The sequence below is a fragment of the Culex pipiens genome, chromosome 1, assembly GCF_016801865.2.
Source record: "Culex pipiens pallens isolate TS chromosome 1, TS_CPP_V2, whole genome shotgun sequence".
In the NCBI taxonomy this organism is placed as follows: Eukaryota; Metazoa; Arthropoda; class Insecta; order Diptera; family Culicidae; genus Culex; species Culex pipiens.
In genome coordinates, this window is record NC_068937.1 from 1,620,080 (window position 1) to 1,634,170 (window position 14,091).

The 14,091-nt window shown below is 38.6% G+C and overlaps 1 protein-coding gene across 1 annotated transcript; it reads left to right on the forward strand.

Annotated features, from left to right (window-relative positions):
* The first annotated feature begins 3,601 nt into the window (after positions 1-3,601).
* On the forward strand, positions 3,602-5,794 carry LOC120415035 (uncharacterized). The gene is made up of 2 exons (XM_052706736.1): positions 3,602-3,681; positions 3,868-5,794. Exons 1-2 carry the CDS (start codon positions 3,673-3,675, stop codon positions 5,671-5,673), a joined length of 1,815 nt encoding a protein of 604 aa, XP_052562696.1. The 5' UTR covers positions 3,602-3,672; the 3' UTR covers positions 5,674-5,794.
* Positions 5,795-14,091: the final 8,297 nt, after the last annotated feature.

Below are 14,091 nucleotides of genomic sequence, written 5' to 3' on the forward strand. Positions count from 1 at the left end.
CAAAAATTAAAAACAAAATGAAAAACTGCGACTATTTTCAAAAAAATCAACTTGATATGGATTTAACTTGAAAATTTCACTGAAGTACTTTTTGATTGCAAATTCGATTTTACATCGAAAAATGAAAAAAAAAATGAAAAATGATTATGTATTGATTCAAAAATTCATAACTCGCTCAAAAATGTTTTGCACTACCTGGAAATTTCTGCAAAGTTGGCATTTAATGTCCTCTAAAACATATTAAAAAAAATAGTTTTTTTTGCAAATCATGTTTTAGTGACAAAAAGTAAAATTAAAAACCAACAATTTTTTTTCCAGTGCAGTCCGTATCCATACCAACATTCTTGCCGAAGACACCAAATCGATCAAAAAATTACAGATACAGATTTTTGAATTTTCACATTTCTTTTTTGGATGGACAGCTGCCAAATTTATAAAGAAAATTATATAGTACTAATATCTCACAAAAAAAATAACATTTATGATATTTTGTAATCAAAACAATTTTTGAATCAACTCTAACATTTTAAGAGAGCGTAATATTGAATATTTTACCTTTTTAAAATGTTAGAGTTGATCCCAAACTTATAAAAATATGTTATATATGTTTTTCGTAAAGTACAGAAAATTTCACAAATGTTTTATTTTTTAGCATTGAAATAAGACCATTAAACCAAAATAAGATTCAGAATAGTTCTTTGAATATAGTTTTTCAATATTATTATTTTATTTCTGTATCATTTAATTTAATTCCACCCCTTCCAAGACATTCGCAAAGTCTGTTCTCTGTTCTTCTTTCATAAAAAAAATCTCACCAAACTACATTTCGATGCAAATTTTAGTCACAAGAACTAGATTTTCGGAAGCATAACTTTTCAGATCTATTGATAATGTCAAGAATATTCGGCTTTTAACGTCGCAAAGAATTCTTTTCGATTTTTGTCCAAAATAGCGAAAATTTCGTTTTTATTTTCTTGAATTTAATTTGCTGCGAAAGGCCTTTTCAGCATCAATTCCAACGGAGAAAGGTCACGCACACGCAGCAGGCCAAGGGAGGTCACCAAACGAGGTGTTCTTTAAGGCCAATCTAAGGTTGACATAGCAACCGAAGTCGGTCAGATTTGCATAATTTTTTTGAACCCACCCACGCAGGTTGTCTTCACGCAGGTTTTTTCGTCCATCTTTTCGCTAGAGTCACAGACAAATAGACACTCAACATTCAAATTGACCGTTAATTTAGTGACTGAGCAATTTCGAAAGAGTTTCCAGTCTAGTTGGCTGTGTACCGCATAGCCTACTCGGTGCGTGAACCGATCGCCTTTTTATTGAAATCGCTCTAGACTCGGGAAATACGAGATCCTACGAAATATATTGAATTTTTATGTTAAAAAAATTCAAATTTCACGCGTGAGTAGCGGATCGGTTCGTAGGTCAGGTCTTCAGACTCCACGCGTGTTCTATACGTCCTCGGGGGTTTTTTATTTTGAAAATTTTACCAAAAATTGACGGTATAAAAATCTGACACCTCTTGGCGACACATTTTAGTGTCAGTTTGCAAGTTCAGCTCGACAGAATGACAAAGGTGAGAAGGTTTGAAATTTGTGCGTGAAAAAGTTAGAATCGAAGCAATCCGCGAGAGAAAAATGCGGGGGGATGGCAACCCTATTCCGACCAAAGCAAACTGAAAACAGTCGACATTAGCACGGTTGTTAAATGAGAGCCCACAACAAAAGCACTAGCTGTCAAATGGTAGCCCATAACAAACCATTGTTTGGGTTTTTGATTTTCAATTTTCCCGCAATTCAAACGATAAATACTTGAAAAAACACGTGAATTGTGTTGCTGATGGCAAATTCTATCATATCCTTGGAGATTCCATCCCAATATTGGCTGAAAATCCATATCGAAAAAAGTGATTTTTCTGTTTACCTTTTTTTGCTTTTTTTCTTTTGGTCGATCAAACAGTGCGCCCGTACACTGTGAATCGGCATTACACATTTTTCAGTTTGGTTTTACACATTTGCATGGGACTTTTAAGTTTAACCAGGATAACACACTTTGTGTTACCAAAATAATATGAATAATACTGATTCTGAGTGTTTGTTTTCTGAACTTCCAAGATGGCGGCTTCTTCGCTACCCCCTGGAAAAATGACAGTGCTTGAGAACACTGAAACAAAAGTGCGCGTGAGATGCACGGTGAACTGTTATTAAAAGTGTGTTATTGCTTTATTTCGTAGATTATTTTGACGTTTCTGGCAATTGCCGTCTGTGCCGAGGCCACATTCGACGTTGGATTGCTTCTGAACCTGCTGCAAGGTCCGAAGCACAAGGTTCACCACCCGCCTCCTCCTCCACTACCACCACGACCACCAGTCTACTACCGCCACGTTCAACACCCAGTTCCGGTGGTTCCGGTGCAACCGGTTCGGTACTACTACGTCCAACGAACCCCGCAGTATGTCGCCTCCTACTACCGCCATCCGGTTAGCGCTCCGGTGGACGTTCCCCACTTCCCAACCATCTCTAGCGCCACCGCGTTCGCAGATTCCGTAACGGTCGAAGCTCAGCCGCAACCGCTGAGCTTCACCCAGGTCGGATCGAAGCAGGCCGCTCCGGCGGCTCAACCGGCGCAATCGCTGTCGCTGCCGTTCGCCGAAAGTGGTCCCTCGTTCAGCGTGGAAACGGCCAAGGCCGAAAGTCACTCGTTTGCGCTGCAGCCGGAGTCGCTGGATCAGAGCCAGACCAGTGACACGATCGAGGTGCAGCCGGAAGAGGACGGGTTCGGGCAGGACGAGCAGTAGGCGGGTTGTTTTTGGGAATTTTGACAGTTCAATGTTTATTTTGCAAGAATAAAAAGCCTTTAAAGTTACAACTTAATGTTATCACCGACCAAACAACCGGCCTCCAATTCTTTTGGGATTCCATTTCTAATACATAACCTCAACAAAAAAGTCTCTTCTTCTCAAGTTACATAAATCACACCTGGTTCGACCAGATTTCGATTTCTTTCAAGCTAAGGACGACTACTTTTTAAGCTAATTTTGTTTTTTGCATATTTTGTCGCAATAACCCGTCCGAAACCAGTTTCTATATACTACCTGACCAAATTAGCCTATAACCTTTAAAAGAGGATGACACTCTAGAAAACCAAATCGCAGTAGCCTTCGCTAGAAGGGATTAACCTCCTAGAGGCATTCTTCTGATTGAGCGATCGCTCAAAGGGTCGCAGTAGGCGTTGAGTTGGTTGAACCGATTTATGGCAATTTTACGACTTTTAGAAACTGACCCGCACCAACTAAACTGGCCACCAAATGTCACTGCAGACTTGATTAGCATATAAGCTTTCGACGACGAAGATCCGGTGCCTCCCACGGCCTCCGTCGATCGGCGCATGGCCTGCTGTTTCGGGTTCGCATTTTTTTATTAATTCGAGTATGAGTAGAAAAAGTCTGCGCGCGAAGGCGAAATCTTGAATTTTTATGTATGAAAAATTCAAATCAAGACCGTTGAAGAAGCAACTTTCGAAGCGGTCCATTAGTTTAGCTATGTGGATCTCTCGGGAAAATTAGAAATCCCCAATTTTCGAGATCTTGGTGGTATAAAAATCTGCTTCCCCTCGGCGACACGTTTCAGTGTCACGGTTATCGCTCGCTAGTCCAGTTCGTCCAGCATGGGGAAGGTGAGAAAGTTTGCGAAAAACAAAAGGATATCAAGCCGCAGCAGGCCATGGACTGTGTTTTGGTGGAAGGAAGAGTGAAAGTGATTTGGGACTGACTCGGCTCAAGTGAAACACTGAAAAAAGTGTGCAGGATAGCTTTATGAAGAATTGTGTTGTTCAAGATGTGCTTTTGTTTTGTTCTTGTAGATTGTTCTGACTCTGTTGGCGATCGCCGTCTGTGCGGATGCAACGTTCAACGTGGGTTCGCTGCTTGGTCTGCTACGACCTCCGGTGCCTCGGGTAGCTCACCCGCCACCAGTTCCAGTGTATCCGGCAGCGCCGGTTCTGCCCGGGTATGCGTCGTACTACCGGCAAGCTCCCCAGGTAGTTCCTCAGGCTCGTGTAGTCAACCAACCTGTGGTCTACGCGCAGAGGCCTGCCGCCGTCTCTTCCTACTACCGTCAACCGGTGGCCACTCCACAGGTCACTTCGATTGTGATTCCTCCAGCGGTTCAGACCACTTCGACGGTACTGTCGACGTCCTTCACCGGTCAACAGCAGCCACTGTCTTTCGGAAGCTTCGGATCTCAGGAACCTCTGTCTTTTGCTAGCTTCGGATCCCAGGAACCTCTGAATTTCGGATCCAGCTTCGGATCCCAGGAACCTCTGAAGCTCACCAGTTTCGGATCCCAGGAACCTCTGACTTTTACCAGCTTCGGATCCCAGGAACCTCTGAAGATCTCCAGCTTCGGATCCCAGGAACCTCTGTCCTTCACCAGCTTCGGATCCCAGCAGCCAATCTCCTTCACCGACTTCGGATCCAAAGCGCCAGAGCCCGCAATTTCCATTACTCCGTCGAATTCCCTATCATTCTCCTTTACGGACAGTGCCGCGTCTTCCGCTGCCACTGCCGGAAGCAATGTATACTCGGTAGAAACGGTCAAGTCCGATGGTCACTCCTACTCTCTGGCACCGGAGCACTACACCGTCGAGAAGACGATCGCTCCGGTCACCACAATCGAATCCTTCGAGGAAGCTCACCACGCAGATGTCCCGGAATCTCCCCAAGCCAACTTTGTCCAGGAACTGTCACTGCGAGGATCGGAAGAACCTCTGGACGTGCAAGCCATTGCCGGTGCTTCCGCTACCGTCGAAGTAGACGGCAAAGCCGTCGAGGAACCCACCGCTTCCAAAGTAGTTCAAACTGAAGCAGCTGCCGTAGAACCGGAAGAACCAATCACTCTGCCTGTTGTAGCCGAAGCTCCTGCCGTGGAGGAAGTAGCCGAGGTGGCCCAAGTTTCCGTCCAAGATCAGAAGACCGAGACCCGCTTCCAAGCTGAACAACACCAACAACAATTCCAGCAACAGCAACCCCAAGCGATCGCCGCCGTCCAACTCAACCAAGCGGAAATCACCGAGCAGATCCTCAAGCAGGCCATCCCCAACGTCGTCAACCGGGTGTCCGGACACATCATCCAGCAGGCCATCCCTCTCGTCGTAGACCGTGCCGTCCCGCAGGTCGTCTACCAGGTCGGCTCCGCCGTCGCCCAGCAAGCCTACAAGCAGTCCGAACCCGTCCAGATCGTAACCCCGCTCAACACCCACCAACAAAACCACCAAAAACAAAACGAAAAGGTCTTCGTCATGTACGCCACGTCAGCCCCCGACAACCAGCAGTTCGAAAACGTCTTCAACAAAAACAACCAATACGACGTCGCGGAAAACCTGGTCGTCCCCATCGGAAACCGTAACCAACAGCAACAACAACAACAACAATCCCAATTCCAAATCACCCGCGGCATCCAAGCAGGCTCGGGCACGCAGGAGCAGCGTCAAAACACCGCCTACTTCAACCAGCAAATTGTCAGCAACTTTCAGCGGGAAAATGCGCTGCTGAAGCAGCAACAAGGTGGCGTTATTGGCGACAACGGCGGCCAGGGTGCCACCTTCGAGCAGATCCAGCAAAGCTACCCGGGACTGCTGCAGCGGAACAAGCGAAAACCGGAGGCTTAACTTCCGCGCTAATTTTTGAAAAGAAACAATAGCCAAAAATTTGACTGACTAACCTTGAGTTCGACTAACACCTCTGTAGTGCAAATGGTTGTATTTCATGTTGAAAATTGTACAAAAAGAAAAAAAAATCAAACAAATAAACGCGAATTCTGTGCCATAAAAATAAGCAGCTGCTGAAATGAGAGTTTGATTTGTTCCGAAAGAAATTTTGTTCGAGATTGTCAGATCATGTCGTCTAATTAAAAGAGCTTGCCATGATGTCAATCACCTATGTCCAAATTTGAATTTGACAACCACTTTCCTCTTAATGTTGTCATCAAGCAGAAGAATACGAAAAAAGCGCGTGCGGCGATAGTGTTTGCCGCCAAATCGTGATAGTAAATATTTAACGACTATTATGGCATCATCGCAGCAGGCCATTTTTTGCGTTTGCTGATCGTAGTTTGAATAGAATGTAAACCAAACTGACATTTTTTTCGGTGTACTACACGTGCTTGATATTGACAGTTTATGAGCCCATGTTTACGTTATCTCAATGTACATTGATTGACCTTGATTATTCTTTGATCAAAGCAAATTAACCTCGCTTTACCTTACTCTCGGTAAACTTCAAATCTATTGACTGTGATTTGTTTGTTTTGTTTTCATTTTGTCGACTCCCTCCGCAAACGTCAAACAAAACAAAATTTTACAGATTTGACGTTAAAATAAAAAAAATCAAGCCTAATTTTAAAAATTTCGAGATCGATAGATCGCTTTATACACTGTTACACGGAGAAAAATGAGTTTCAAAAACCGTGACAAATCGTTAATTAAAACGGAAACTACGAACAAAGTATTCGAATTCCACGGTACGGTCCAGACTCAATTATTCGAAGTCTCTAGTGTCGGAAGTTTCGATTATCCGGTTTGTACGGGACTTTGGATAGTAGAATCATGAACAAAAAAATCGTTTTTTTTTTCTTTCTCTTAACATCAAATTCGAGTTGTGCGATCCCATTGAGGATCATGGAGCTAAAAATAAAAATTCAATCACTTTAGAGTAGTTAAGGAGTCATACATAGACTCAACAATAAAAAATAAGACAAAAACATTTTTTTTGGGATTCGATTATTCGATTTTTTTTCAATTCGATTATTCGATTCTCCGAAGTGATTTTTTCCATGGTTTTCGGCTAATCGAATCTGGACTGTAGGGGAGAGTAGGGAAACTTGATCCCCTTTTTTGTATCGCATATAAATCTGTCAATTTCTCACAAAACTATGAACTTTTTGCATGAATAGAAAACTTAAACATTCAACTATGTTGGGCTGATAAGGGTATTTCATCAGATAAACTCTTCGAATCATGCCAAGCGTTTTAAAAAAATATTGTAAAACCGGCATTTTCAAAATGTTGGGGGTTATTTGATCCCCCTTTCAACGTTTTGAAGAAATCTTAAGCAAAATGTTTCTTATTCATCCAAACTTTTGATTTTCTATAAGTTACAAGCAATTTCACATTAAACCTGTACGTTTGTGTTCAAAATATAACAAGTTTAGCATGCAAATATCTTTTTTAGACCAAAATTTAGCATGTTTACAAAAGCTAGTAATTTTTGTTTACAAACTTTTGAAAAATGGTTCAAACTGCAGTTAGTTATGTACAACTATACTAAAGGAAACTAGGGGAAATATACCCATTTTAATCACACTAAGCCGTTCGACCAATTCTCGTCACTTTTGCCGTTTTCCGCTATTAAATCAACATTTTAGGATGTATCAACAATGGAGAGTTGCTTGCTGGGCGTCTATGCGAAGTGTCCCTACACCCGCTACAAATTTCCGGCGCTTGGGGAGGGAAGCGGGAAACCATTTTGATCTATGCGCCGGTATTTGTAGCATTAAAATTCGTGCAAAAAAACTTATGCACGTGGGTGTACAGATTATGGAGTAAAAGATGATCGAATTGTTCACCTAGCGCTCACATGTGTTTCGGGACCAAGTTGCCTGCGGGTATGGGGATCATACATACATACATACATACATATCAACAATGGAGAGTTGCTTGCTCACTTTTATTTGAGCTATTTATTACTTTGGAACAGTCAAAAACACTTTATGAAAGCTTTAATTCCTGTTCAAAGTGCTGATAGGCCGATAATAAAATAGGCTGAGGAGGGTATAGTTCCCCTATGTACGAAAATCCAGCCCAATTATTTAATCTTGAGGCTGATTCCAGTGACTGTAAAAATGCAGGGATCAAGTCTCCCTAAACGCACTTTTTTAAACAATTGATTGTAAAAATAGTATAACGATAAATTTAACGTCAAATGCGTAAGGGTTTTGGAGTAAATAAACATAAACAATTCATGTATTAAAATATTTTTTTGAATATTTTTTGAGTGTTTTCTATACTTATCAAAACAAATAAAAAAGATCTCTTGGAAGTTTTTTGCAGCACTTTTTAGAAAAATGTGTGTAACTCAATCTAAACATTTTTTATTATTTTTTTTCTTTGTTTTCTACAATGAGTTTCAGTCAATTTCGCACAACTTTCTAGAACAAAGCTAATTGTTTTACCCACGTGCTGACGAGATACAGGCTTGGGATAAAGTCTCCCAGGGGATCAAGTCTCCTCACTCTCCCCTAGCAATTTTCTACAAAATCAACCAATTTCATGAACATCAATTTTTAAACATTTTTAATTTGGCCCAAACTTTTTGAAGGACTTTTAAAAGACCAAATCATGTTTTGTTTTAATAATTTGTTCGTCCGTACAAGTCTTCATACAACTGTCAGTACAAAATCTTTATCTAGGAAAGGGATTTCCGGATGGATTTTGTATCTTCAGCAAAGTTTTAGGTCACGATTTCGATAATACTGAAAACAATAGTTACAATCTTAAATAAATTACTACTTTTTTGATTAACTTTTTCTCATCACAAGTAAATTTGTCACAAACCGTATTTTTTGGGTTTTTAAAGTACAGTCTAGACTCGATTATCCGAAGGCCTCGGTAAAATTTCACTTCGGATAATCAAATCACGAAAAAAATATTTTTTTCGTTGTGTTTTTGATTGTCGAGCTTGAGTATGTCCCATAAACTACTCTAAAATGATTTAAAATTTTTAAATCCAAGATGGCGGCCAAAATCGCGGAGCTAAAATTTTGAAAAAAATGCATTTTTTGATTTAAAAGGCAATTAAATATTCATATTTAACTAAAAAGGGGTCGCAGAACACGAATTTGATGTTAAAAGTAAAAAAATGTAAAAAAATGGTAGTTATTCGATTATCCGAAGTCCCATAAAAACCTTCGGATAATCGAACTTCGGATAATCGAGGCTTCGGATAATCGAGTCTTTACTGTATATGTTTTCAAAAATTTAAAAATAATCGAAAGTGTGATTTTTTTTATTAAAACTGTTTTAAACTGATTAAAACTGCTTTAAAAATCAAACCTGGCATTACAAAAGGGTTTTTTTTTAATTTTTAATTTATTCAGATTTTCTCTTCCATGTACATTTATTCAGTTAAAATAATATTGAGTGTCCAATCACAATCGATGACTTTTCACCTCAATTTTAAATACTAGCAACTTTCATTTATTCATGAATACATTACAAAAGGGTCAGAAACATAAATGTTTGCCTTTATGAGATGACATGCTTGATTTTAAAATTTTGTAGGTTCCAATTTCTTAATGAAGTAAAATTTAAATTTCACAAGGGTCCCTTTTTTAAAAACCTCGAAAAATATCAATTTTCTAAATTTTAAATGCCTTAAAATTTAAAATAGATAATGTCTTCTTTGGTTATGGGGAAGCCCTCCTACAAATAAAAAAAATGAAACATGAAATTTCATGAAATCGGCCGATTAAGAAGAGAATTGTTTTTAAAATTATTATTTGAGTATTTGAAAAAAATCGTAATTTGGCATTCATATTTTTTTTAATTTTTGGAAATTATTTTTCAATTTTGCGGCGTTTTTCATCATATTCCAAATTATGAAAGCATTTAAAAAAAATGGCAAACTGAAAAACTTTTGCATTATGTTAACATTTTAGATTTTTATTAAAACAAAAGTCAAATATTGAGAAATTGTCTAGAATCTCGCTTTTTTTTTTCAAGATTTTCAATTCTATATTTTTGTGTGTGATTTGTGTTGGGTGAAACAACCCTATGTCAATCCATTCCATTTTGCATAATTAGTTTTTCATACAAGGCTTAATAAAATTTTAGGGGCTTCTCATACAAAATGGACAGATGAATATTCGAAAAACTGAATCTTTAGAAGGAATTTTCTGATCGTTTTGATGTATTCGGCAAAGTTGTAGGTTCAGAAAAAAATGGTAAAAGTTTAATTCCCAAAAAAAAACCTTATTTGAAATTTTCTAAATTTTACGATATATTTTAAGAGACTAAGGAAATTTTTGCGATAGACTTCAGGTCAGTACCAAATCTGGTACAGGAGATAGGAGTCAATCAAAATTTCAAAAAACATTTTTGATGTAAAATATAATTTGCAATTGAAATTTACTTAACACATTTTTTTAAGACATTTTAAGGATTTTTTTTCGAGAAAGGTCCAGTTTTTGGCAATTGCAAATTACTTCATATAAGAAAGCACCTCTCCAAAAAATACTGTCGGAAATCTGGGGAAATTTCCTAGAATTTTTATTTTTTGACTTTGATCGGACTGCTGGTTCCTAAGATGATGCAAAAATGCATTTACAAGTCATTTACAAAATTAAATCTAGGTGTTAATTGTTTCGTTTATTTTGGATCTAAAATAATCATCACAACGTCCTTCCTTAACCTGATACAAAGTGTTATACTAACAGGCTATCCAAATAAATAAAAAATATGATGAAAAATCGATTTGCGAAAACGTAGAGAATTACTCTTTTACAAATTATGAAATTGATGCATAAAAATTTGTATTTCACGAAAATTTCTGTATTTTATTGAATTGAACTATTTTTTTTTAAATTATCACGAACACTCTGATGTGGAGAAATCCAACGTGCATTTCTCGTCGTGAGCAAATTATGAAATAATATCTTATTATTATCTTATCTAATGCATGTATTGTGTGAAATTTTTACAGTTCTAATTCTCTTACACTTTCGACATTATACAAAAAAAAATTCTTTGGAAAGTTTTTAGAGTTTGGGAAAGTTTTGTTTGGATTTATTTCCTTCGATAACATTGAACGATTGCTTAGTACATGGCATGGCATGAAGTTGTCTTTTGATCGGTGAAATCACTAAGTTTTTATTTCCTGATACCAAACACTTGAACAGCCTACTTCAATCAAGCGAGTATCTTTGAACATCTGATATTGTGATTGACACCCTCGGTTATACTCCAAAATCTTATAAAATGAAAAGAAAACCAAAGTTCTACAGATATCAACGAGTGTTTAAGAAACGATCTTTCACTCTTCAGCACGTTCAACAAACAATCATTTCCGCGTTAAAATGACCTTCAAGTGGCCCACCCGAGAGAGAAGGTGTATCCCCCTCGCGGATCCATCTATCTTTAGAAGGAGTGTTAAATAATGTCAGACTGACTGATAAATGACAATACTCGAGTCGCTTCCTGGCCACAGAGTTCGAGTCTTCTCCTCCCCAAGACGGGGTCAAAGACTCAAGGCCAACTAGATCTGGGGGATCCGCTTCCTCGGCGGTGCGTGCGATCTTTTGACATTTGACAAACGAATCTGCTGCACAGGTGGGATCCTGAGCGTGCGCCTACTTTGTTCAATTGAGTGAATGAGGGAAAAAAAGAAGATTCGATATTAGCGAATCATGCCTATCTCGACACAAATAATGACAGCCGTGCTAGAGGCATCTGTTAATTTATTCAATTTAAGGCCCATTCACACGGACATGAGGTCCGAATCGAAACTAGAAGAAGAAGAGGTAGAAGACGAAGAATCCGCCAAAAGAGTGTTGTATAACAACGCGTTCGAATACAGAGCTAGAGAGAGAGAGACCTCAATCGATTCGATTGGTTTAGTAGGCCCTGAATGTGTGTTTGTGCGTTCAAAGTATGCAAAAGGAAAGGTCAGGTTAAATTTGGGACCCCTCGTTTTTCACCGATTTAGATGTTCACTTATGATCGATGTCGACGATGAACAAGAAGAAGAAGAAGAAGAACCCCATTACAAGTGAATGTGGTTGAATTGAAACAAAGCAACCCGGTGCGAAAATGAAGACGAAACCCGCCGGGACCTTCTGCGATCGAATGATTGGCCGTCCCACTGACTTCGAGTCTGAGTTTGGAGTTGAGAGTTGAAGAGGTCACAGTAGGCTCTGCCGAAGAGTTGGCAGGCTAATAGAGTTGATGTTTAGGTTTGTTTTTTTTTTTTGGCAAGAAGATTATACAAGACTACTAGATCATTACACACGCGGTGTCGTCCTTGGTTTGCTTAGGGTCTTCCTTTTGTAGACAATTGGAAATAATATCCGTAGCTGTTTGAATTTGAAAGTAAGCGCTTCTTCTAATTTTTAAAGTTTAACCTCAGTCAAAAAAAAAAAGATGACATTTAGAGTTTGTTAAAAATTAGCGCATCAATTAGCATCCCAAAGTGATAATTCGTTAATCAATCAGGTTCAAAAGCCAAAACTTTCCGTTAGGCAATAGGTTGAATCGAAAAAATGCAACCTTCACAGCCTCAAGAGAAAAGAAGAAAAAAACGCATCACCAAACCACCAATTTGCATACCGAACCTCGCCCATTCATGGCCAACGCAGATTAAACGCATTTTTGTGCGTCGTCCCTTTCCCCTTTTCGGACCTCAAACCCAAGATGACTAGATTAAAACACGCGCGCGCAAGAAAACCACCCCACATCACTCTCCCTTTTCTTGCGTAGAAAGAGCAACGATGATTAAAGAGAACCTCCACCGAAGAGAGAGGGAGAAACGTGCGCAACGAAAGCGAAAAACACTTACGCACGCGGCCTACTGCGCGGGCTTCCGATGATGACGTTTGATGATGAGCAAGGCTGTATATCATAGGTACTCGCGATCTTGCTTTGCATTAGTGTGAGTGCATGACTCCGTGCCACTAAAACCAAAACAATAACAAACGAACAATGGACCGTGCCAGGAAAACCAAAACATAAACAATGTCAGTGTCAGTGGAGTGAGAGAGTCAGAGATAACGATTTTGACAACCGCACTACTACACACTCAATCGCGAGTACCTTAGGTAGAAAGCCATGGATGATGAGGTCCTATCTTAGCGCGCGCGGGAGAATAACGTAAACAAACTTGCGAGTTGGATGAACAGAAAAGTTGGGTGAATTTGGGAAAAATGTTTCGCTGCGGTTGCAAAATTTTCATAAAACTTGAGAGTAACTTTATTTTCTCGATACAGTCCAGACTCAGTAACCGAAGTTCTCGGAAAAAAAATCACTTCGGATAATCGAATCACAAAAAAAAATCATTATCTTATTTAAGTCTTTGAGTTTAATAATGCTCTGAAAAAAGGAGAATTTTTAGTCCAAGATGGCGACCAAAATGGCGGTGATAAAATAAATAGAAAATTCCTTCGGTCATGTAATAGACAATCAACCACTCAAATTTGTATGAAATGGGGCAAAACGCAAAACTCGATTTTTTAACATCAAATTATGGAAAACAAAACAATTGTTTTGTCCATGATACCGTCCATGATTATCCGAATCCAAGGATTAATTTCTACTCTGGTCCGATATCCAATATTGAAAAGATGATTTTTCAGTGAAATTTTTAATTCTTTCGAATGTATACAAATATTTTCGAAACATAAAAATATTTCATTATTTTGTTTTTAGCGCTTTTAAAATGCAGGGCAATTTCAATATATTTTGATCAAAAAATTTTTGTTGGAAAATTTCAAAAATTTTAAATTATAAAACGAACTAGTAGCTGCCTGGACATCGCCTCTTGAAAAATATAAAGATTAATTGGCAAACATTTTCTAAATTGCATTTTTATTATTTTTTTTAGCACTACATTGAGATACGTGTTTTAAGAACAATGTGTTTTCAAAAATGTGTTTATTTGTTAGGAATTAAAAAAAATGTCCTGCGGCTCAAAAACGGATAACTTAATTAGTCCCAAAAAAAAAGAAAAAAAATTAAAAAGTTTCTATAAATAAATGTCATTGCAAAATATATTTCAAGTTTTTGTCCCTCCTTAAAAATTTCCCCAAAAAATTAGGGAACAAAAATTTACTAAAATTTACATTTCATTGAAATTGAAAACTTGAATACACTCAAACCCCGGTGGTTTGACACCAACTGTTGTCAAACGAACGGGGTCACTTTTTAGTTTGACACCCCTTTTACACGGAGTTCACACACACTACCAAACGTTTGTTTTGATAGTGTGCGTGAGCGCCGTGTAAAAAGTGACAGTTCGTCACTTTTTAGTTTGAATTTGAC